Source organism: Rhinoraja longicauda, chromosome 1 (genome assembly GCF_053455715.1).
Source record: "Rhinoraja longicauda isolate Sanriku21f chromosome 1, sRhiLon1.1, whole genome shotgun sequence".
Lineage (NCBI taxonomy): Eukaryota > Metazoa > Chordata > Chondrichthyes > Rajiformes > Arhynchobatidae > Rhinoraja > Rhinoraja longicauda.
Genome location: NC_135953.1, coordinates 576,370 through 600,686, shown reverse-complemented (window position 1 = coordinate 600,686; position 24,317 = coordinate 576,370). Strand labels below are relative to the sequence as shown.

Here is a 24,317-nt window from a genome sequence, read left to right as displayed (position 1 = left end):
AGTGAATAAAAAGAAGGGATTTTCCCGACCTCGGTGTGTCTCGACAGGGGAGACACCCAACTCTGCAGACTTGCAAATAAACTATACTTGTTTCTCTAGATTGTCTCGAGCATCGTGATTGTGAGCACTCACATTTGCATCTCACATTACCAAGAAGCACACAGGAATATCTCAAAGCTTTGTACCTGCCCATCTTGCTGCAACAGGTTTTGGCAGCAAATCCCAGTTTTATCATCCATGCTCATATCACGAGTTGGAAATGGCCACAGCACAGGTGGTAGAGAGAAAAACATCACATCTAGTCTCATGAGATATGCAAATCCCCTGGCCTTCAACAATCTGATCTACCTTTGTGTTGTTAAACATCTACAATGGAAGAGTGTTGTAAAGACAGTGAAAGCAAACACTGCAAATGTGCATTCATCCAATTGCAGTTACCTGCATTTTTTTTAGCTCCGCCCAGGGAGTGGTAGTGAAGGACTTACAGGCTCTTTCAAACAATTTCGCAACTCAGGGACATGTCAACGCACCTCGGACCGCCTCGACCTTGCTGATTAGCGCGGTCGATGTCGTGCGTCACCCGATAAGACTGTCAAACAGCATACCCCCTTAGACAAACATCTATACCTCTTCTTCAAGCCAATGAGTGTCCGCCGCGTCTCTCTCCCTGCTATATAAGCCGTGCTCCATGCGAGTGCAGCACAATGAGCTTCTGGAGCGGCTGTGTGATCGGACTACTGACAATCCTTCTTGAAGTGAGTAAACTGTGCTGTCTGGTGCGAGATGTCTTCGACGGGGAGAGCCTTGGTCGTCCAGTGCGGGTCCCCGCAGTTCATAGCGTCGACGATGTCCCTGGTGCAGAGGGACAGATGCCTGACGAAGGGCCGAGCCCACATGGCCGGCCTGATCAGTGAGGGTCTGGGTTTAGACGACACCCTGACCGCCCTCCATTTTGTGCACGGAAAGATGCAGCAGTGGTTGTATAGCGCCATCACCCGGACGTTCCTGGTAGAGGGATGGGTGCTGCACCTATGTGTTCCTGCGTCGTGACGCCCACCGGACACCACTCCAGAGGCCGTATGAGGGCCCTTACCGGGTGCTGGAGCACGGACAGACAACCTTTGTCTTGGACATGGGAGGCCGGCCGGAGGCCGTGTCAATTGACCGCTTAAAGCCAACCCACTTAGACATTGACCAACCGGTGCGGGTTGCCCAGCCTCGGCCACGAGGTCGCCCCCCTTTGCGGGTTCCACCACCTGTCTCGCCACCTGTCCCTCCAACTGTGCCTCCGCAGGCCCCTCTGTCGGCCGATTTCCGTACGCGGTCCGGTCGGGTTGTGCGACCGCCAGTGCGTTTTGTGACTCCGGTTCTGGGGGGGGGTCCTGCGGCGGCTCCCAAGGTCGGGCCATACCACTACCGACCCCTCGGCACTGGAATGGACCAGTCCAGGGGGGCGGTCCTTTGCTACGTATATAAGGGCGAGGTTTTGGGCGCGAAGTCATTCCAGCAGACTTGACCGGTCTGGTAACTGTGAAATAAACCCTTGATTATGACTCTGGCCCTGCTCAGACAGCGTGAGCTGGAGATGTCCTTCAGGGAAGGTAGTGGACAGCCGATAATTTTCTCTGCTGTCCTGATGACCTTCTGGAGGGCCTTCTGGTCTGCAACTGAGCAGCCAGCATACCACACAGTGGTGTAGTATGCCAGTACGCTCTCGATGGTGGAGCGGTAGAAGGTCACCAGCAGATTCTCCTTCAGTCTGTTTTTCCGAAGTAATCTTAAGAAGTGCAGTCTCTGCTGTGACGTTTTCACTACCGCCTTGGTATTTGCAGCCCAGGAGAGGTCCTGGGAGATGGTGGTCCCCAGGAACTTGAAGGTGGAGACCCTCTCCACTTCCTCCCCATTTATATGGTGGGGTGGAAGCCGCTCTTTGTTTCCTGAAGTCCAGCACTATTTCTTTTGTCTTGCTAGTGTTTAGTACTAGATTATTGGCCTCGCACCATCCGGACAGAGCACAGACCTTGTCCCTGTACGCAGACTCATCCCCTCCAGTGATCAGACCGACCACAGTTGTGTCGTCTGCAAATTTGATGAATGAATTGGAGGGGTAGATAGGAGTACAGTCGTGTGTGTACAGAGCATAGAGGAGGGAGCTCAGCACACAGCCCTGGGGGGAGCCAATGCTGAGCGTAATGGTGGAGGAGCTGTGGGGGCCGATCTTGACAGATTGTGGGCGGTTTATGAGGAAGTCTCTTATCCAGGCGCAGATGGATGGGGGAAAACCCAAGTTATTGTACAGCTTGTCCACTAGTATGCCTGGGATGATCGTATTGAATGCCGAGCTGTAGTCTATGAAGAGCATTCTGACATAGGTCCCCGTGCTCTCTAGGTGGCTCAGTGCAGTGTAGAGGGCAGTGTTGATGGCGTCTTCTGTAGATCTGTTCGCTCGATAGGCAAACTGATGGGGGTCAAAGCTGGGAGGAAGGATGGCGTTGATGTGTTGTGCCACAAGCTTCTCAAAACATTTCATCACAACCGATGTGAGGGCTATTGGTCTGTAGTCATTTAGACTACTGACAGCAGGCTTTTTGGGGACAGGGATAATAGTAGCTGATTTTAAGCCGGATGGGACGGTGGCTTGTGTCAGGGAGATGTTAAAGATCTTTGTGAGGACCTCTGAAAGCTGGTCAGCACAAGCTTTCAGTACTTTACCAAGTACTCCATCAGATCCTGCTGCTTTATTTGGATCCACCATCTTTAGTACACGTCTCACTTGGTGTTCCTGTAAAATGAACGTGTGGGGTGTGGTAGATGGTGGGGGCAGGATGGCTGTGTGTGGCACTGCAGTCTCAAAACGGGCAAAGAAATGATTTAGTTCCTCTGCCAGTGAGGTATCCACGCTGGAGGTCACAGATGTTTTGCCCTTGTAGTTGGTTATCTGCTGTAAACCCTGCCACACCTGTCGTGGGTTGTTCTGAGTTAGATGGTCCTCTATTTTCCTCTTGTAGTCCTCCTTGGCTGCTTTGATGCCCTTCCTCAGCTCAGCCCCTGCCGGGCTGTATTGTGCTCTGTCTCCAGACTAGAGGGCAGAGTAGCGCACTTCCAAAAGACATTGTACCACTCTAGTCATCCAGGGTTTGCGGTTGGGATATAGACCCAGATGTGCTTGTTAACAGTCACATTATCAGTGCAGCTTTTTATATAGGACAGAACAGTTTCCGTATATTCCTCTAGGTCCTGGTGTTCAAATATAGTCCATTCTGTGCGCGCAAAGCAGTCCTGAAGCTCTGAACCAGTGCATGGTGCTCCAGCTGTGGCCTCACTGATGTTTTCCACAGCTGGACTGTAAAGCTACACGGGGCCACAGTAGTTCGGGTGTGGGGAGTAAATGCTATTCACTCGCTCTCTCGGTTCCAACACTTTGCTGATGATTAAAGTGGACTGGTTGGCTGCAGATCGCTGATTGGGTTGGTCCTGCCTTTTGACAACAGGACTAACCTGGGCAATTCTCCACATTGTGGGTGGGTGCCCGTCTAGTCACTGAACTGGAACCATTTGGTCCAAGGTGTAGCTGCCTTGGTCTGAGCACAGGTACTCAGGACCACAGCTGAAATGTCACCTGGTCCTGTAGCCTTTGACATATCCAGTGTTCTCAGCTGATTCTCCATCCTCCCTGGTAAAGACCAACCAATCAGTCTGCTCCCAATCAAAGTGTCAGCAGGAGTGGTCCACATTCCTCACACAAAGGGAATGGCTGTGGCCATTGGAAGTCCAACATCCCAGCCCCAGGATCTCGTGTCAGGAGCTGCTCAGGACAGTATCCTCGACACGAACACGTTCTCCTGCTCCATCAATGACCTTCCTTGCACCAAGACCCAAGAAGGACCATAGACGACCCCGGGATGATAAATGCCAAGTAACGTTTGCACCAGACAATTAGCAGACTGTGATCATTTGTAACCTGTGAGTGTCTCGCACCCACAACCTCTCATTCACTGCCATTGCCATCACTGTTTCCCCACCTTCAACATCTTGCGGTCAAAATGACCAGAAAGTGATGGAGGGTGAGTTCAGGGTGAAAATGAAGTACAAGGAAGGCAATTTTAGGGAGGCGTAAATGATGAGAGATATTGAGGCTCATGTGAGGACAATGATATAGGCAGATAGAGGCAGCTGTGGTCAAGTGAATCCTTGAGGAGTAGAAAGGATGTGGAGTATAGTTAAACAAATCAAATGACACGAGATATCCCTGGCAGATAAAGTAAAGCAGATATCTCAAAATCTCCACAAGCATATTTACAGCAGGAAAGGGAACTTTGGAGACAATAGGCCTCATCGGCAATCAGTGTGATTGTCAATACGTGGAATGAGGGGAGATGGGTCTGGTTTTAAATGAATACTTCCGTCTGTATTTACCGTGGAGAAGGACAAGGCTGGTGGTGAGTTCAGGAAAGAGAACAGTGATGCCCTGAAACATGGAGGTCACTTTATGAAAGAGGAGATATTGCTGTGTAGAGGTGGATAAAGCTGGAAAGATGCCTGGGGTTTGACCAAATGTAGACTGGGACATGGTTGAAAGCAAGAGGAGAATTGTTGGGGCCCTGACAGAGATTGGTGTTTCTTCATTTGTTACAGTTGGGGTATTGGGTGACTGGAGGCTGGTGAATTTTGTGCCTTTATTTGAGAAGGCCTGCAATAAATAGACAGGGATCTACAGACTAATGAGTGTAACATCAGTGGTGGGAAGGTTATGGAGGGGATTCTGAGAGGCAGAATCTATCTGCATTTAAAAAGGACAGTATGGCGAGTCCGAGACTTGTAGTTGTAGATGAAGTTTATTGCAACCGCAATACACGAATACAGAATCAAAACAACAAGTCGCAGGACAACCAATATAAACTTACTGTCTTCCTTGAAGACTCAGACGAACTAACTAAATCGGGCGCCAAACGCACCCATGACATCGCTGACCAATTAGCGATGTCCTTCCCTGGACCAATCCCCATGGTCGCGTTCCCACGTGACCTCGCTGGCCAATCCGAGGGTTCGACGACCTAGACCATTCTCCATGGTCGCTACATGACCCCCCCCAGAACCCGAGGTGCGGAACCTAGCTGGGAGCCTGATTTCGCGACCATAACGAGTACGGAGAGGGACAGACTGAACCACAGGAGCCGGAGGTTCCGGACTTGGTGGGACAGCCGGAACGGGAGGTTCTGGAGGAACTACCGGAACGGGGGGTCCTGGAGGAACTGCCGGAACGGGGGGTCCTGGAGGAACTGCCGGAACGGGGGGTCCTAGGGGGACTGCCGAAACTGGGGGTCCCGGAGGAACTGTCGGAATGGGGGTTTGTGGACTGGGCGGAACTAACGGAGGTCGGCCTCTTCTAGGGGTTTGACCGACCAGGACTGGTTGATCCGGGTCCAAATGGGCAGGTTTGAGCCGGGACACCGAGACGAGCTCACTCTTGCCGCCCATGTCTAAGGTGAAAGTAGCCGTTCCCTTACGTAAAACCCGAAACGGCCCTTGATAGACCCTCTGCAACGGGGCGCGATGGGCATCTTTACGCAAAAAAACGAACTCACACTCCTTCAGGGAAGACGGTTCATGTACCATGGGACACCCATGACGTGAAGTCGGCACTGGAGCCAGGGAGCCCACCCGTTCCCGGAGAGCTGCTAACGCTGCTGGGACTGTAGGGAGCAGTGCTGAAGTGTCCGGAAACAGATCTCCAGGTACTCGAAGGGTCGAGCCATATACCAGCTCTGCGGACGACGCACCGAGATCTGGCTTTGGAGCCGTCCGGATGCCCAAAAGAACCCAAGGGAGTTGGTCTACCCAGTCCGGGCCTTCAAGCCTTGCACTGAGGGACGCCTTAAGTTGGCGGTGGAACCTCTCCACGAGACCATTTGCCTGGGGGTGATATGCAGTTGTGGGTTGTAATTTGGACCCGTACAGTTCCGCCAGCGCGGCCCAGAGGGACGAAGTGAACTGTGGTCCTTTGTCAGTTGTAATAACTGCCGGGACCCCGAAACGGGCTACCCAATGAAGGGCCAAAGTCCTAGCACAAGACGCTGACGAGATGTCAGACAATGGGAAAGCCTCTGGCCACCGGGTGAACCGATCCACCACCGTGAGGAGGTGGGTGTAGCCCTGGGAGGAAGGCAAAGGCCCGACCAAATCCACGTGGATGTGAAAAAAACGAAAAGCCGGGACTTCGAAATCCTGTACGGGGGGCTGGACATGGCGCTGGACTTTAGCGGTCTGACAGGGAACGCAGGAACGTGCCCAACCCGCTACCTGTTTCCGTAGGCCATGCCAGACAAACCGAGCTGCTACCAAAGCAGAGGTGGAGCGGATGGACGGGTGCGCCAGCCCATGAATGGCATCGAAAACCCGGCGCTGAAGGGAGGGCGGTACTACCGGCCTGGGGCGAGGAAGAGAAACATCGCACCAGACTTTCGTGCCCTCCGAACCACAAGCTACCTGGGCCAACTTCAATCCCGAAGTGGTGGACTGGTACGTCGAAACGGTATCCGCCAGGAGCTGTGCCTCCGCAAGCTCCTGGGGATCCACTTCGCAGTCCACCGCCGAAATAGGGGGAAAAGCAGGTCTAGACAGGGCGTCAGCAACAGCATTCAGCTTACCCGCGATATGACGGACATCTGTGGTAAATTCTGAGATAGCAGTGAGGTGCCGCTGCTGGCGGGCCGACCATGGGTCAGACAATTTCAAAAAAGCGAATGTTAATGGCTTGTGGTCCGTAAATGCCACAAATGGGCGGCCCTCGAGGAAATACCTGAAATGACGGACAGCTAAATGGAGAGCTAGAAGCTCTCGGTCAAATGCGCTATATTTCAGCTCGGCCGAATTTAGTTGCCGGCTGAAAAACGCTAAAGGCTGCCAACGGCCACCAACCTGCTGCTCCAGAACTCCACCCACCGCCACGTCAGAGGCGTCGACCGTCAGGGCCGTGGGGGCTGAGGGGCTCGGATGGACCAACATGGTGGCGTCTGCCAAGGCTGCCTTAGCTGCCGTAAAAGCCGACTCTGCGGCCGGGGACCACAACAATTCTACTGGATTACCTGCAAGGCATTGGAAAAGCGGGCGCAGGACTCGCGCCGCTGCCGGAACGAATCTATGGTAGAAATTAACCATGCCAACGAACTCCTGCAGCCCTTTTACTGTGGTGGGCCTGGGGAAAGCCTGAATAGCCTCCACCTTCTCTGGCAAAGGGGCAGCGCCGGCAGGGGTAATTCTGTGCCCTAGAAAATCGAGAGCAGGGAGGCCGAATTGACATTTGGAGGGTTGAATAATGAGCCCGTGGTCTTGGAGCCGCTGGAACACGGTCCGCAAATGGGCCTGGTGTTCTTGCACTGAGGGGCTAGCTACCAGGATGTCGTCTAAATAAATAAACACAAAGGGTAAACCCCTGCCCACGCGGTCCATCAGTCGCTGGAAAGCCTGTGCCGCGTTCTTTAAACCGAAAGGCATACGCAACCATTCAAACAACCCGAACGGAGTAATAGTTGCAGTTTTTTGTATGTCCTCCGGTCGCACCGGAATCTGGTGGTATCCTCGCACCAAATCGATTTTGGAAAACACTACCGCTCCTTCCAGTCCAGATGAAAAGTCCTGTAGGTGCGGTATGGGGTAGCGATCAGCCGTGGTGACAGCATTGAGACGCCGATAATCGCCACATGGTCTCCACCCCCCAGATGCCTTGGAGACCATGTGTAACGGCGAGGCCCACGGGCTGTCAGACTGACGAACAATTCCCATTTCCTCCATCTTCCTGAACTCCGCCCGTGCCACCACCAGTTTGTCTGGCGGTAGTCTCCTGGCCCGAGCGAAAACGGGAGGGCCTTCGGTGCGGATGTGATGGACCACACCGTGCTTAGCTGAAGGCGCGTCGAAACGTTGGACGAGCAGCTCTGGGAACTCTGCCAGAATCGCAGCATACGAGTCGGGGGCCGCGACGACGGCCTGGACAGTAGGGCTGGGCGAGGAGGCGATTGTCGGAGCGACGTGCTCATCTTCAGCAGCGGGTCGGAGGTCGTTACCGCGGACATCAGGAACCAGTGAAAAAGCCCAGAGAAAATCTGCGCCCAGGATCGCTTGTTTGACGTCGGCTATGATGAATGGCCATTCGTACGTGCGTAGGCCTAACGCAAGGGACATCTTCCGTGTGCCGAAAGTGCGAATTGGGCTGCCATTAACTGCGATGAGGGTGGGACCTGTCTTACCCGATCTGGTTTCGAGGTCGGTCGGCGGCACTATGCTGACAATGGCTCCGGTGTCCACCAAAAATTCTGTGTCCGTGAATCGATCATGGACATAGAGGCGCCGGTTCTGGCCAATCGTAACTGCCCCTATGTACGATCGGCCGAGGCATTTCCCGCGAAGGTACAAGGCAAGCGGCAGTTGCGGGATTCGTTACCCCATCGTAGGTGATAATAGCACCAGCCGCGCTTGTGCGGATCTTTTTGGCGGGCTTTCGGAGAATTGGCGGGAGACGTGGCGCCATCTTGCCGTCGCTGTGGCGTGGTCACCGATGTCGAGACTTTGTTGATGGAATCACTTGCCTTGTTTTTTCCCGCTATGAGCGCGTCCGCTTTCGCTGCATATGCTTCGGGGTCCTTAAAAGAACAATCCGTAAGCAGCAATCGGACATCCTCGGGGAGTTTTTCGCGGAATGCCTGCTCAAACATCGGGCAATCCGTATGCTCACCGGCTAGCACCATCATTTCGGCCATGAGGACGGAAGGCAGTTTGTCTCCAAGCTCCGGTAGGTGCAGAAGTTTTGCCGCACCACCATGCTTTTTTAACCCGAAGGTCCGCAGTAATACCTTCTTCATGGTTTCATACTTGTCTTCCGCAGGTGAATTTATTATGAACCGCATCACGCGCTTGGTTGTGTCCGGCGATAGTGCGCTGACGAGGTAGAAATACTTCGTGGAATCATCCGACACCTTCTTTATATGGAATTGGGCCTCGGCGTGGATAAACCAAGCTTGCGGTGCGTACGTCCAAAATAACGGAAGATGAACGTCCGCCGCGCTTGACTCTGGTGTGCCCTGCTCAGTCATCGTCAACGAGGCGTCGGGTTTTTCTCAGTCGGTGATCGTCCAGATCACGTTCGGGGTCACCAATATGGCGAGTCCGAGACTTGTAGTTGTAGATGAAGTTTATTGCAACCGCAATACACGAATACAGAATCAAAACAACAAGTCGCAGGACAACCAATATAAACTTACTGTCTTCCTTGAAGACTCAGACGAACTAACTAAATCGGGCGCCAAACGCACCCATGACATCGCTGACCAATTAGCGATGTCCTTCCCTGGACCAATCCCCATGGTCGCGTTCCCACATGACCTCGCTGGCCAATCCGAGGGTTCGACGACCTAGACCATTCTCCATGGTCGCTACAACAGGATGGATTATGGAGAGTCGGCTTGGCTTTGTGTGTGGCAGATCATGACACACGGATTTGAGTTTTTTGAAGTGGTCAGTAAGTTGATAAGTTAATGAGTTTGTGGATGACACCAACATTGCTTGTGTTGTAGACTATGAAGAAGGTTGTCTCAGAATAAAAGAGCATCTTCATCGGCAGAAAAAGATTGTTGAGTAATGGCAGATGGAAATTAACTCAGAAACGTGTGAGGTGTTGATTTTAAAGGTGTTGCAGTTAAACGAGGGCAGGACTTACACAGTAAATGGTGGAGCCTTGGAGAGGTTGTAGATCTGACACCAAGAGGTACAAATGCCCCTTTCTCTGAAAGTAGCAACCAGTTACACAGGGTGGTGAAGGAGACATACAGTGCATTCAGAAAGTATTCAGACCGCTTCACTTTTTCCACATTTTGTTACGTTACAGCCTTATTTTAAAATGGATTTAAAAAAAAAAAATCATCAATCTACACACAATACCCCATATTAAAAAAAGCAAAAACAGGTGTTTAGAAATTTTTGCAAAGTAATTAAAAAGAAATAACTGAAATGTCACATTTACATAAGTATTCAGACCTTTGCTATGACACTCAAAATTGAGTTTATGTTCATCCTATTTCCATTGATTGTCCTTGAGATGTTTCTACAACTTGATTGGAGCCCACCAGTGGTCAATTAAATTGATTGGACATGATTTGGAAAGGCACACACCTGTCTATATAAGGTCCCTCAGTTGACAGTACATGTCAGAGCAAAAACCAAGCCATGAAGATGAAGGAATTGTCCATAGACCTCCGAGACAGGATTGTGTCGAGACACAGATCTGGGGAAGGGTATAAAACAATTTCTGCAGCATTGCAGGTCCCGAAGAGCACAGTGGCCTCCATCATTCTCAAATGGAAAAAGCTTTCGATCCACCAGGACTCTTCACAGAGCTGGCCGCCCGGCCAAACTGAGCAATCGGGGGAGAAGGACCTTGGTCAAGGAGGTAACCAAGAACCCGATGGTCATTCTGACAGAGCTCCAGATTTCTCTGTGAAAATGGGAGAACCTTCCAGAAGGACAACTATATCTACAGTACTCCACCAATCAGGCCTTTGTGGTAGAGTGGCCAGACGGAAGCCACTCCTCAGTAAAAGGCACATGGCAGCCCGCTTGGAGTTTGCCAAAAGGCACCTAAAGGACTTTCAGATCATGAGAAACAAGATTCTCTGGTCTGATGAAACCAAGATTGAACTCTTTGGCCTGAATGCCAAACGGCACCACTCATCACCTGGCCAATACCATACCTACGGTGAAGCATGGTGGCGGCAGCATCATGCTGTTGGGGATGTTTTTCAGCGGCAGGAACTGGGAGACTAGTCAGGATCGAGGGAAAGATGAACGGAGCAAAGTACAGAGAGATCCTTGATGAAAACCTGTTCCAGAGTGTTCTGGACCTCAGACTGGGGCAGAGGTTCACCTTCCAACAGGACAACGACCCTAAGCACACAGCCAAGACAACGCAGGAGTGGCTTCATGACAAGTCTGTGAATGTCCTTGAGTGGCCCAGCCAAAGCCTGGACATGAACCCGATCGAACATCTCTGGAGGGACCTGACAATATCTGTGCATCGACGCTCCCCATCCAACCTGACAGAGCTTGAGAGGGTCTGCAGAGAAGAATGGGAGAAATTATCCTAATACAGGTGTGCCAGGCTTGAGGCCTCATACCCAAGAAGACCTGAGGCTGCAATCGCTGCCAAAGGTGCCTCAACAAAGTACTGAGTAAAGGGTCTGAATACTTATGTAAATGGGATATTTCAGTTATTTCTTCATATTGTGGCGGCTCCCAAGGAACGGGCCATACCACTACTGACCCCTCGGAACGGGAATGGACCAGTCCAGGGGGGCGGTCCTTTGCTACGTATATAAGGACGAGGTTTTGGGCACAAAGTCATTCCAGCAGATTTGACCGGTCTGATAACTGTGAAATAAAACCCAACGTCCCGAAATACCCGGCTCCTCGCCTTTATTTCGGGCCTCCTTCGACGCACCACATTGGTGACCCTGACGGTCCATTGATAGTAGGATGGACACACGATGGAAAGCTGACCGTTCGTCCGGCTCACAGGCCGACCAGGCCCCAGCTGTCGACGCGGTAGGCATCAAGCTCCCGACTTTCTGGACCACCCAGGCTCGCGTTTGGTTTTACCAAGCGGAGGCCCAGTTCCAGCTGTGGGGCATCACCGCAGATGACACCCGTTTTTTCCACCTGGTGGGAGCCCTTGACCAGGACACGGCCGAAGAGGTCACAGAGTTCCACGCGTCGACCACCCGGTTTTCCTTCCACCTCCATCCGCTTCATCGAGGGGAAGGAAAACCGGGTGGCCGACGCGTTGTCTCGCCCCGCCGTCAATGCCGTTTCAGAAGTGGCGCCCGGCATTGATTATTCTGCCCTGGCGGAGGCCCAGCTAACAGATGGTGAGATGCCCGCCTACCGGACTGCCATCTCTGGCCTCCACCTTGAGGATGTCCCTCTCTGCCCCGGAGGAGCGACGATACTGTGCGATGTGTCGGCAGGTCTGCCGCGCTCCATCGTACCCGCCGCCTGGCGACGGAGGGTGTTCGACGTGGTCCACGGGCTGGCTCACCCATCCATCCAGGCGTCGACCGCACTAGTAGCTGCGCGGTTCATGTGGCACGGTCTGCGTAGGCAGGTTGGCCACTGGGCCCGCACCTGCATTCCGTGCCAGACGGCGAAGATTCAACGCCACGTCCGGGCACCACTCCAGGAGATCGGTCTACCCTGCCGGCGTTTCGACCACCTGCACGTGGACATTGTGGGCTCTCTCCCGCCGTCCCAGGGCATCAACCTCCTCCTCACGGTGGTGGACCACTTCACACGGTGGCCGGAGGCCATACCGCTGGCCGACACATCCACATCTACATGCGCTCGTGCGTTGGCCGCGCACTGGATCGCTCGCTTTGGGGTGCCGGTGGTCATCTCATCGGACCGGGGGCCACAGTTCACCTCTAAGCTGTGGTCGGCCATGGCGGGCGTGCGGCTGCACCACACCACGGCCTATCACCCGCAGGCAAACGGCCTGATGGAGAGGTTCCACCGGCAGCTGAAGACAGCGCTGAAGGCGCGACTCTCCGGCCCCGACTGGATGGACGAGCTACCATGGGTCTTGCTGGGCATCCGGACTGCGCCCAAGGAGGACGTGGCTTCATCCTCAGCGGAGCTCGTATACGGGTCCCCGCTCACGGTGCCCGGGGAGTTCGTGCCCTCGTTGCCGGGGCGAGAGGAACCGCCCTCATCCACCCAACAGCGCCTTCGAGAGCGAGTTGGCAAGCTCACACCGGTGCCGACGTCCCTCCATGGGACATTCTGCCCTTACGTGCCATCGGCCCTCCGGGACTGCGCCTTTGTGTTCCTGCGCCGTGACGCCCACCGGACGCCACTCCAGAGGCCGTATGAAGGCCCGTACCGGGTGCTGGAGCACGGACAGACAACCTTTGTCTTGGACATGGGGGGCCGGCCGGAGGCCGTGTCAATTGACCGCTTAAAGCCAGCCCACTTAGACATTGACCAATCGGTGCGGGTTGCCCAGCCTCGGCCACGAGGTCGCCCCCCTTTGCGGGTCCCACCACCTGTCTCGCCACCTGTCCCTCCAACTGTGCCTCCGCAGGCCCCTCTGTCGGCCGATTTTCGTACGCGGTCCGGTCGGGTTGTGCGACCGCCAGTGCGTTTCGTGACTCCGGTTCTGGGGGGGGGTCCTGCGGCGGCTCCCAAGGTCGGGCCATACCACTACCGACCCCTCGGCACTGGAATGGACCAGTCCAGGGGGGCGTTCCTTTGCTACGTATATAAGGACGAGGTTTTGGGCGCGAAGTCATTCCAGCAGACTTGACCGGTCTGGTAACTGTGAAATAAAACCCAACGTCCAGAAATACCCGGCTCCTCGCCTTTATTTCGGGCCTCCTTCGACGCGCCACAATATTTAATTTTGCAAACATTTCTAAATGCCTGTTTTTGCTTTTTTATTTTGGGGTATTATTTGTAGATTGATGATAAAGAAAATGAATTTAATCCATTTAAAAATAAGGCTGTAACGTAGCAAAATGTGGAAAATGTAAAGTGGTCTGAATACTTTCTGAACGCACTGTCTGACAAGTTTGCCTTCATTGGCTGGGACTATGAGTACAAGAGTTGGGGCAGCATGTTACAGCAGCACAACATTGGTGAGACCATACTTGGAATATTGTGTACAGGTCTGACTAGGGAGGGATAATAATAACTTAAAGAGGATGGCAGAAAAAAATGACAATGTTGATGCCAGGAATGGAGGGGTTGTGTTATAAGGAGAGCCTGGATAAACTGGGACTGTTTTCAATAGATAATAGACACAGGAGGAGGCCATTCGGCCTTTTGAGCCAGCACCACCATTCAATGTGATCACGGCTGATCATCCACAATCAGTACCCCGTTCCTGCCTTCTCCCCATACCCCTCACCCCCCCCCCCACCCCATTACCCTGGAGTGGAGCTAGCTGAGGGGTGACCTTTGGGAGGTTTATGAATCATGAGGGGCACAGATAACGTGGACGGCCACAGTCTTTTCACAAGGGTAGGGGAGTCTGAAACCAAAGGGTACATATAGTTTTAAACTGAGAGGGGAAAGATTTCAAGGGCAACGGAGGGGCAAGTTTCTCTGATATTCCAGTTTTGGTGAGAGCACATTTGGAGTTTAGCGGGTGATTCACTCTCCAGACCGAAGGCAGGAAATATTTGCCTTGGAGTCAGTGCAGCATTGATTCAACAGATGGATTTTCAGAATGAAAGATGGGGAGACTGAGAATAATGGGACTTATCCGACTGTAATTTAGAAAAATGTTGTTGTGTTTTCCGAGAGGGACAGATGGGTGGATAATGAGAGGCTGGTTCCTCAATCTGGAGAGTCTGGAACTGGGGTGGGTTCAACATGGGGGCAAATTTCAGGATTTAGATGAAGGGGAATCTCCTTGTTAAGAGGGTTGGGAATCTGCTGAATGTTCCACCTCAGGGCTGTGGAGCGCAGAATGCGCACACTGATTATTAGATGTGGGAGCATCTCGTTAAATGAAGCCGTCAGAATGTTGTAAAAACCCAACTCTTCAGTGAAGCTCCTTTGGATGGAACTTGCTGATCATCGCTGCTCTGATCTCTGTGTGACTCTAAACTCTCACTGCACTTGTACACGGCCCTGGTAAGACCACATCTGGAGTATTGTGTACAGGTTTTGCCTTAGTTTTATTAATTCAGCTTTTGAAAGGTGCTATTGTGTTCATTATTTCTACAATGTAATGGTGCTGTAAAGATAGATAAAGCAAACACAGCTTGGAATCATTTATGTTTAACTGATATCAGTCACCTGCGTGGATCTCTTTCCCTCGCTCCTGCTCTCTACATAACAGGCTGACCAATCAAAACATTGAATATTTACCTCGAATGTAAACTCTGTCTGTCCCCCAGATGATGTTGTGTATTTCAAACATTTAATTCTGTATTTCTGGCTGAAATATATTCCCTGCTTGTTTTTCCAAACAACCTCAATTTCTTCCTCTGGTCAGTATTATAAAAGCTTCAGTCTTTAGTGCTGATAAACCCCACTGGTGACACCCAAGGACAAACATAAGAGCATTCCCCTCTACATCAACAGTATGAACACCCCTCCAATTGAGAACCATTCCTTCACCTTCCTTCCAACCACCTTGTCTCACATATTTCCTTCCTCCATAAGTCTTCGCTGTGAATTGGCCCATACATTAGACTCCACAATAAAGCTGGACAAATCCAGTCCAGCTAATGACCAATCAGTCTGTTCCCAATCATCAGGACTTGTCCACAGTGTGGGCAAGTGTCATTCCCCCTCCAATAATTCCCACAATGGAGGGACTGTCATACGAGGAAAAATTGGAAAGACTAGGATTGTATTCACTGGAGTTTAGAAGGATGAGAGGGGATCTTATAGAGTCGTATAAAATTATAAAAGGACTGGACAAGCTAGATGCAGGAAAAATGTTCCCAATGTTGGGGGAGTCCAGAACCAGGGGCCACAGTCTAAGAATAAAGGGGAGGCCATTTAAAACTGAGGTGAGAAGAAACTTTTTCACCCAGAGAGTTGTGAATTTGTGGAATTCTCTGCCACAGAGGGCAGTGGGGGCCAATTCACTGGATTAATTTAAAAGAGAGTTAGATAGAGCTCTAGGGGCTCTCTCCCCATTTAGAAAATAGTCTACGCCTTTATTCCTAGGACCAAAATGGTTGACTCCACACTTTTCTGCACTATATTCCATCTGCCACTTCTCTGCCCACTCTCCCAACCTGTCCAAGTCCTTCTGCAGAGTCCCTGCTTTCTCTACACTTCCTGCCCCTCCACCTATTTTCGTATCATCCACAAACTTGGCTACAAAGCCTTCAATCCCCTCGTCCAAATCATTAATACTGGTGCCAATGGCCCACAAATTCAAACCCACCTTCCACACCAGTCTTTGAGCCAAGTGTTCAACTCTCTAATCCTCTTAACCCTTTGCCAACATACGGTAGCAGTTCAGAGATTATTTCCTTAGAAACATAGAAACATAGAAAATAGGTGCAGGAGGAGGCCATTCAGCCCTTCGAGCCATTCATTGTGATCATGGCTGATCATCCACAATCAATAACCTGCGCCCACCTTCTAGGTTCTGCTTTTCAATTTGGTACCTAGCTGCTCAATTCCTTTAGCAGAACCTCTTTCCTTCTCCTACCTACATCATTGGGACCCACATTGACCACGACGACCGGATCTTTCCCCTCCCACTCCAAGTTCCTCTGCCGGTCAGACTAGATGCCCTGAACCTGGGCACCAGGCAGGCAATAGCCTTCGCGACTCTCGATCCTCACGACATAGAACAGTGTCAATGCCCCTAACTATACTATCCCCAATGACAACTACGTTTTTCTTCCCTCTTCCCTGTCAAATGGCCACGAACCACATTGCCCTGATCAGGTTGCTTCCTACAGTCCTCCCACTCAGTCCGCACCTTGTTCCCCTGCCTGCATCACTTGTAGTCCCACTCTCCATGTCACCACGGTCCATGTTGGAAGCAGTTACTCTAGCCGGCGTAACTGCCTCCATTTGCAAATGGATCAGAGGGGACAGGAGGAATCCGTTTTGTTCAGGAAGTTGTCATGAACTGAAACTGACGATTGAAAGGCTGGTGGAAGCAGAGTCAACAATAACTTTCAAAGGACTTGGCGAAATGTGTGAAGGAACAATTTCCAGTGGTTCCAGGAAAGAGCAGGAGAATTGTGTTAAATGAATCACACGATCAAAGAGATGGCACAGATAGGATGGGCCAAATGGCATCCTTCTGTGTAGTATCATTGTATCATGCTGTGATTCTACCAGGGGTTGACGATGAAGCTGAAAGTACAATGGGTCCAAGGGCCCACTTGCTCTGCCTTTAGAGTGGGAAGTGTTTGGGGAACAAGAGAAAACCCAGAGAAAGAAAGGGCCATTTGGCCCATCAGTCAGTCCCACCCCAGAGTGAAAATAGGTACGAGTGAAATGGTCTGCATAAATAGTCAGTTGTGTTGGAAATATTTGCCTAGATTGTCCATCTTAATTGTCCCCATTGATAATATTAATTGGACATATCATAACCAGATAATGGGACCATGAAGTGTTCAGATACAGTGCCACATTGTACAGTCACACTTGGAGATCACAAGACATTTCTGTGGCTTCCTGTTCATCTTGTTCTAATCTGTCAGTCAGTGATTGGTCATCAGGAGTTTTACATAGATTGCTGCAGCCAATTGCATTGATTCCAATGGTTGCAAAGCCTCCAAGATGCCAGAACTACAGGTATATAAGATGCAACAGCATTGGAAACCTCATCGACACGGAGAGCTGGGAGAGAGAGAGGTGGGAACGACAGCAGGAGATGCCCACCTTCACTGTGAAACTTGACACTAATCATCAATCGTTTTCTTGTGTTTCAGGTTTGAGGAAGGAAACATGATGCTGATGTGGGTTTTGGTGCTGACCGCACTGCTTGCCAGTGATGTGGCAGGTAAGGTCCATTGGTTCCAGGAGTGTTAGAAATACATTGGGGTGAGGAATGAATGCACAGGCACTGTGTTGGGACTGTGGAACATGGGAGTTTGTGGAACAGGGTACTTAAGGAGGTGGCTCTAGAAATTGTGGACGCATTGGTGATCATTTTCCAATGTTCTATAGATTCAGGTGGTTTGGAGGGTAGCTAATGTTATCCCACATTTTAAGAAAGGAGGGAGAGAGAAAACGGGAAATTATAGACCAGTTAGTCTGACATCAGTGGTGGGGAAGATGCTGGAGTCACTTATAAAAGACGAAATTGCAGAGCATTTGAGCACAAAATTAGAGCACATGGTATTGGGGGTAGGGTACTGACATGGATAGAAAATTGGTTGGCAGACAGAAAGCAAAGATTGGGGATAAATGGGTCCCTTTCAGAATGGCAGGCAGTGACAAGTGGGGTACCACAAGGCTTGGTGCTGGGACCGCAGCTATTTACAATATACATTAATGACTTGGATGAAGGGATTAAAAGTACCATTAGCAAATTTGCAGATGATACAAAGTTGGGTGGTAGTGTGAACTGTGAGGAAGATACTATGAGTTTGCAGGGTGACTGCAGGGGAGAAGGCAGGAACGGGGTACTGATTGAGAGTGATCAGCCATGATCGCATTGAATGGCGGTGCTGGCTCGAAGGGCTGAATGGCCTACTCCTGCACCTATTGTCTATTGTCTATTGTCTATTGACTTGGACAAGTTGTGTGAGTGGGCGGATGCATGGCAGATGCAGTTTAATGTGGATAAGTGTGAGGTTATCCACTTTGGTGGTAAGAATAGGAAGGCAGAGTATTATCTGAATGGTGTCAAGTTAGGAAAAGGGGACGTACAATGAGAAATAATGCCCCAAAGTCTCTCTATTTCAGAGCCTATTTGTACGTTGTGTTGAGTCGCCTGGTGGTTGTAGGGAAGAAGCGGCTCCTGATCCTGGACTTCATGGTTTCCCGGCTCGGATCAGTCTTGTTTAAACAATGGCCACGCTTGGACCACACTTTCCTCTGTAGTTGGTGTTTCTTAAATGGCTCTCTATCTGTTATGAACTGTGGGTTAATTCTTTAATTGCCAACCATTGCTTCTCTCCTGTCTTACCTGATGATGGTGGTGGCAGCATTAGCTCAGGACACTTCCAGTTTGCAGCTCAGTGACGTGGCCACCCCTGCTGTGGGCCAAACTGCTGGGTGACTGCGGACAAATCCAACCAATGTCTTCTACCCATTGCCCTTTTCTCAGCTCAGGATACGATCACATAGCTCTGTGAAAGTAGTGGTTCAGGTGGACAAGGTGGTGAAGAAGGTGTTTGGCACGCTTGCCCTCATCGAAGATTAAAGGAGTTGGGATCCATGTTACAGCCTTACAAGATGTTGGTGAGACCCCACCAGGACATGGTGTTACCAGGTGTGGTGGGATTGAGTTATAAGGGGAGGGGGGGTTATAAATTCATGAGGTGCAACAATTGAACATAGATATCACAGTGCAGGGCAGAAACACTGGAGGGATGTTATTCACAATGAGGGTGCCAGAGGTAGTGGGGCAGGCAGGTACATCTACAATGTTACAAGGCCACTTGGACGGGTTCATGGATCGGAAAGGATGAGAGGAGAGGGGCCAAATGCAGACAAACGGGACACGCTGAGGAAGGCCCTTTGGTCGGTGAGTTGGTTTAAATCTGAATTCTCCTTAACTGACAGGGACGACCGATTCCTTGGGACCGGAGGAGACTCAGCAAGACCTTGAAATGCGCGCCTTATCCGAAGGGCCGTGTGCTGAAAACTGGTTTTATTTTCCTACCTTATCATCCTGTTATCAATTTTTCAGTCACAAAAAGACCTGGTCAGATGCTGAGGTAAGTCCCTGAAACTAGTGGTTGTTCTGGGAGGCCAGGGGAACATTGCTCTCTGCTGGTTCATTCCCATGAACTCACAGCACAGCCTGTCGTTGAATACATAGAAACATAGAAAATAGGTGCAGGAGTAGGCCATTCGGCCCTTCGAGCCTGCACCGCCATTCAATATGATCATGGCTGATCATCCAGCTCAGTAACCTGTACCTGCCTTCTCTCCATACCCCCTGATCCCTTTAGGCACAAGGGCCACATCTAACTCCCTCTTAAATATAGCCAATGAACTGGCCTCAACTACCTTCTGTGGCAGAGAATTCCACAGACTCACCAGTCTCTGTGTGAAGAAATGTTTTCTCATCTCGGTCCTAAAAGACTTCCCTTATCCTTAAGCTGTGACCCCTGGTTCTGGACTTCCCCAACATCGGGAACAATCTTCCCGCATCTAGCCTCTCCAACCCCTTAAGAATTTGATATGTTTCAATAAGATCCCCCCTCAGTCTTCTAAATTCCAGCGAGTACAAGCCCAGTCTATCTAGTCTTTCCTCATATGAAAGTCCTGCCATCCCAGGGTTCAATCTGGTGAACCTTCTCTGTACTCCCTCTAAGGCTAGAATGTCTTTCCTCAGATTAGGAGACCAAAACTGTACACAATACTCCAGGTGCGGTCTCACCAAGGCCCTGTGATGAGGCCCTGTGTTGCAGGCTGCCCTTCACTGCAGCCTGTTGTTGAATACCTGCGATGAGGCCCTGTGTTGCAGGCTGCCCTTCACTGCGGCCTGTCGTTGAATACCTGCGATGAGGCCCTGTGTTCCAGGCTGCCCTTCACTGCGGCCTGTCGTTGAATACCTGCGATGAGGCCCTGTGTTCCAGGCTGCCCTTCACTGCGGCCTGTCGTTGAATACCTGCGATGAGGCCCTGTGTTCCAGGCTGCCCTTCACTGCGGCCTGTCGTTGAATACCTGCGATGAGGCCCTGTGTTCCAGGCTGCCCTTCACTGCGGCCGTGGGCTCCCGTTTCTATCGCTCCGACCGGTGGGTGAAATATTGGGATTCGGGGGAAACTCCACATCCAGGAGTTAACTCAGAGCTGGGGTTGGCATCAGAGAGATTAAAGAACAAGAACTCTGATTCAAATGTACAAAGTTGCCCATTTGCAATATTAATCCTGATAAGGGGGCGTGGCTGTGTTCTGCAGCTGCGGCTCACCGGCAGTCTCTCCGTTTTTTTGTCATTGTCGTTGTTAAATGTACGTTTTGTTCTATTTTTAACTCTGTGTATGTGGGGGGGTTGGGGGAAACTTTTTTTTCAAATCTCCTCCTCAACGGAGATGCGACCTTTACCGTGTCGTATCTCCGTTCGCGCTACGGCCTAACATCGTGGAGTCGGCGGCCTCCAGCTGGGATCGACCTCAAAGACTCCGGTCGCAGGGCCTGGACTTACCATCTCGGAGGCTTCGGCCGTGGGCCCTGCAGACCGCAACATTGGGAGTTCGCAGGTCCCTGGCTGGCGACCGGCTTTTGGGAGCTCCAGCCGTAGCAGCTTCGACCGCCCCGAAGCGCGAGGTACGATCAACCCGCCCGCAGGCCCTTCATCGCCCTGCGTGGCCCGGCTGCAGCACTTTCCATCGCCCGGTGGGGGCTCAGGACTTTCATCGCCCTGCGTGGCTCGGCCGCAGCACTTTCCATCGCCCGGTGGGGGCTCAGGACTTTCATCGGCCTGCTCGGCTCGGCCCTGGGACTTTCCATCGCCCGGTGGGGGCTTCAAAAAGTTGGGAGCCTCGATCACCTCGTGGCACCACGGGAGAAGAATGAGGAGGAGATAAGACTTTGCCTTCCATCACAGTGAGGGTATGCCTAGAGCAATCACTGTGATGGCTGTTTTGTGTAAAAAATTATATCTGTGTGTCTTGTGCTTTTTAATGTCTACTGCCGGACCCTGACGTGAGAGGACGCTGGCGTTGTGTATTCGCCGCTTTTCCGTCAGGATAGTTTGTCTGTTTGTTTCTATGTTAATTGTTTTTGTAAAGCGCTTTGAGCATGTGATAAGGCGCTATATAAAATAAATGGATTATTATTATTATTATTATTATTATTTATTTGGAGGCATGTGAGAGGATGAAACGTATTAATTCACAGATAAAATATTTTGATATTAAACTATTTTACAGGCGTTCTGCAAACGGCAAGCACATTACGGGCACCTGGCTACTGTGACCTCGAGTGAACAAGACACGTTCATTACCAACGTGATTGCTGCAGTGAACCAAGGGAATCCAGACACCTGGATTGGCCTAAACGACAGATGCCAGGTACTGTTAGCAACCCCCCTCCCGGCCCGGGCGGCTGCCATTGGTTGAGTGGGCGCACGTGGCCGCTGGCTGGGTGATGTCACGTGGGGCGCGGGGCGGTGACGTCACCTTGTCCCGTATTTGGGAGTGAGGAAGTTGGCAACCGCTAGGTACAGTTAACAATCCACCTCCCGGCCCGGGCGGGCACCATTAACCAAGATACTTGGTCAAAACAATGATTGCAATGGCTGACTTTGTTCCAGGATTTAGTTTCTTAATTTCTGACAACAGAGAAGGCCGTTCAGCCCATCGAGTCCACGCCAGCTCCCAGTACAATCCCATCACCCCCATCCATGCAGTCATTTCATTGTAACCTACTTCCTCTCACATAAACCGGAGCACTCGCTGGGAAACAGGGTGAATATACAAACGCACCCGGATAACACTGGGCATATCTGTCTTTCTCTGGGAGATCTTACTTTGTATTTGTGTTCAATGACCATCTTTTCCTCATTTTCTGAGTTACCATTTCTCCTCTTCCCTGACCTTCACTCTCAGATCCTGTCACTTTCATCTCAAGGATTCTGTTACGTCCATGAGATTCCCCCACCCTGCCATTCCATAGTTTAAACTCCCATCCACTGCCCTACTTGTCCCGGCTGCTCGTATTCTGCGGTCACTTCGGCTCATGTACAGCTCCTCCCTGTACAGTTCAGTGGCAGCTTACTCAGCATTCCAACAGTGATGACCATTGATTTGTACCCACAGGAAGGGACTTTCACTTGGATCGATGGATCTCCATCAAGTTACAGACAATGGGATGATAATCAACCTGACAATTATCAAGGCAATGAAGATTGTGCGCACACTCATTGTAAGTGCAACCGTGACAGAAATGTTGTTTTGCTGGAAGTTAATTTCAGACACAGTATTGACCTCTACAGACCCGCTGGTACACAGAGGGGTGAACCAGCCCCATGGGTCCTGTGCTCTGCAGAACTGGACTGACTGCCCAGCAGTGAGTGGAGGATATATGGGATGTAATGCTGGAGTCAGGGGAACAGACACTGACTGTAACTGTGCAGGAGGAATGTACAAGGGGGGAACACTGGAGTTAGAGGGAGATACAGTGAGATACGACACATAAAGAAAGAACTGAACACAGACAGGAAAGTGAAAGGAATGTCCTGAGATTCATTTCAAAGTGAATTAAATGCAGGAACATTCTGCTCAACCTCTGTATATCCGGTTGGAGTGGACATGCTGTCCTGTGAGACGTTCCATGATACTGTTTGACAAAAGACTGAGAGGCAGTGGAGCAGTGAACTGGTCACAAAACAGAATGGCCATGAAGATCCAACAGGCTGGGGTTTGTTCTCCACAAGAGAGAAGATTGAGGGGTGACCAGCCAGGGGCCGATCCCACTGTGAAGGATTTGTAGGGGGATGTCGAGAGGATGTTTCCTCGAGTGTGAAACTAGATTTACTGGTCGTAAATGTAAAATAGCCACCGATAAATCAAAGTGGGCAGAGGGACAATCTTCTTGACCAATGACCTCCCTGTTTCCTCTCCACACGTGCCAACTGACCTATTGGGTATTGCCAGCATTCAGTTCAGATTCCCAGTGTCAGCTCCATTTGCTTGTAGACTAACAGGTAAATGTTTTTCTCTTTTCCTGCTTCTAGATAATGGAGCTTGGAATGACCTGCCGTGTGATGAAACAATTGGTTTTGTTTGTTCCTACAAAGCGGGCTGTCATTAGAAGACTCCAGAATGGTCCACTCAACCTCCCAGCAGTGGATCCAGTGCTTTGATTTCTTTGTAGTCCCTCTCACTGTCTGTGGTGACTGTACACGCTTAGCTTCTCAGCCAATAATAAAGAGACCTGCATCATGAGCTGTGTGTTTGGTGCTGTGTGAGTCCAGTTTCCCACAGCCTTCCTGACCCACTGTTGCTTGTTCCCCACCTCTGCACTCAGTGCTGCGCTGAGGAGAAGGTGGCACACACTTTGCAAAATGAACGCTTGCCCTTCGACCGCACCTGGTGTGTCGGGTCCCGGACACGCACCTGGGAGAGAAATAACGGCTGTGGAGAGGATCCACGGGGAGTTAGTGGAATAGTTGCAGGGAGAGAGAGAGCTCTCACAGTCCTGTGGGTGGGCTGCAGAAGATCAACTGGGCCCAGAAATTCCTCGGCACATCTGTAAGGAAACCTGTGCTGTGTGTTTATAAATCAGCTCACCCGGGTGTCGGGCAATGTCCCCATGGTTCTGGCTGGAGCCCATATTCGGGTTGGGGTCCCACCGTCTGCACCCTGGCAGTTGCCCGGCCGAGCCCACGGGTGGGACACAGCCTGCAGGTGGAGCTGAGCCCACGGGTGGGACACAGCCTGCAGGTGGAGCTGAGCCCACGGGGACACAGCCTGCAGGTGGAGCTGAGCCCACGGGTGGGACACAGCCTGCAGGTGGAGCTGAGCCCACGGGGACACAGCCTGCAGGTGGAGCTGAGCCCACGGGTGGGACACAGCCTGCAGGTGGAGCTGAGCCCACGGGTGGGACACAGCCTGCAGGTGGAGCTGAGCCCACGGGTGGGACACAGCCTGCAGGTGGAGCTGAGCC

General features: G+C 51.3%; 1 protein-coding gene across 2 annotated transcripts; it reads left to right on the top strand.

The window, feature by feature from the left end:
- The first annotated feature begins 709 nt into the window (after positions 1–709).
- LOC144598401 (C-type lectin LmsL-like) lies at positions 710–23,584 on the top strand. 2 transcript variants are annotated; one of them, XM_078408540.1, is made up of 6 exons: positions 710–755; positions 17,463–17,533; positions 19,264–19,418; positions 21,581–21,721; positions 22,469–22,574; positions 23,386–23,584. In XM_078408540.1, the coding sequence occupies exons 2-6, from the start codon at positions 17,479–17,481 to the stop codon at positions 23,460–23,462; spliced, it is 534 nt and encodes a 177-aa protein (XP_078264666.1). In that variant the 5' UTR covers positions 710–755; positions 17,463–17,478; the 3' UTR covers positions 23,463–23,584. The 2 variants fall into 2 exon arrangements, with proteins under 2 accessions (XP_078264666.1, XP_078264676.1); XM_078408550.1 differs by lacking the exon at positions 710–755 and having other exon boundaries at positions 17,461–17,533.
- The last annotated feature ends 733 nt before the right edge of the window (positions 23,585–24,317 follow it).

Bases quoted from the DNA above. Each gene is read 5' to 3' on its own strand.
- LOC144598401 (XM_078408540.1), top strand. From the start codon at position 17,479: ATGATGCTGATGTGGGTTTTGGTGCTGACCGCACTGCTTGCCAGTGAT. The intron at 21,722-22,468 runs GTACTGTTAGCA...TTGTACCCACAG, and splicing joins GCCTAAACGACAGATGCCAG to GAAGGGACTTTCACTTGGAT. The intron at 22,575-23,385 runs GTAAGTGCAACC...TCCTGCTTCTAG, and splicing joins AGATTGTGCGCACACTCATT to ATAATGGAGCTTGGAATGAC.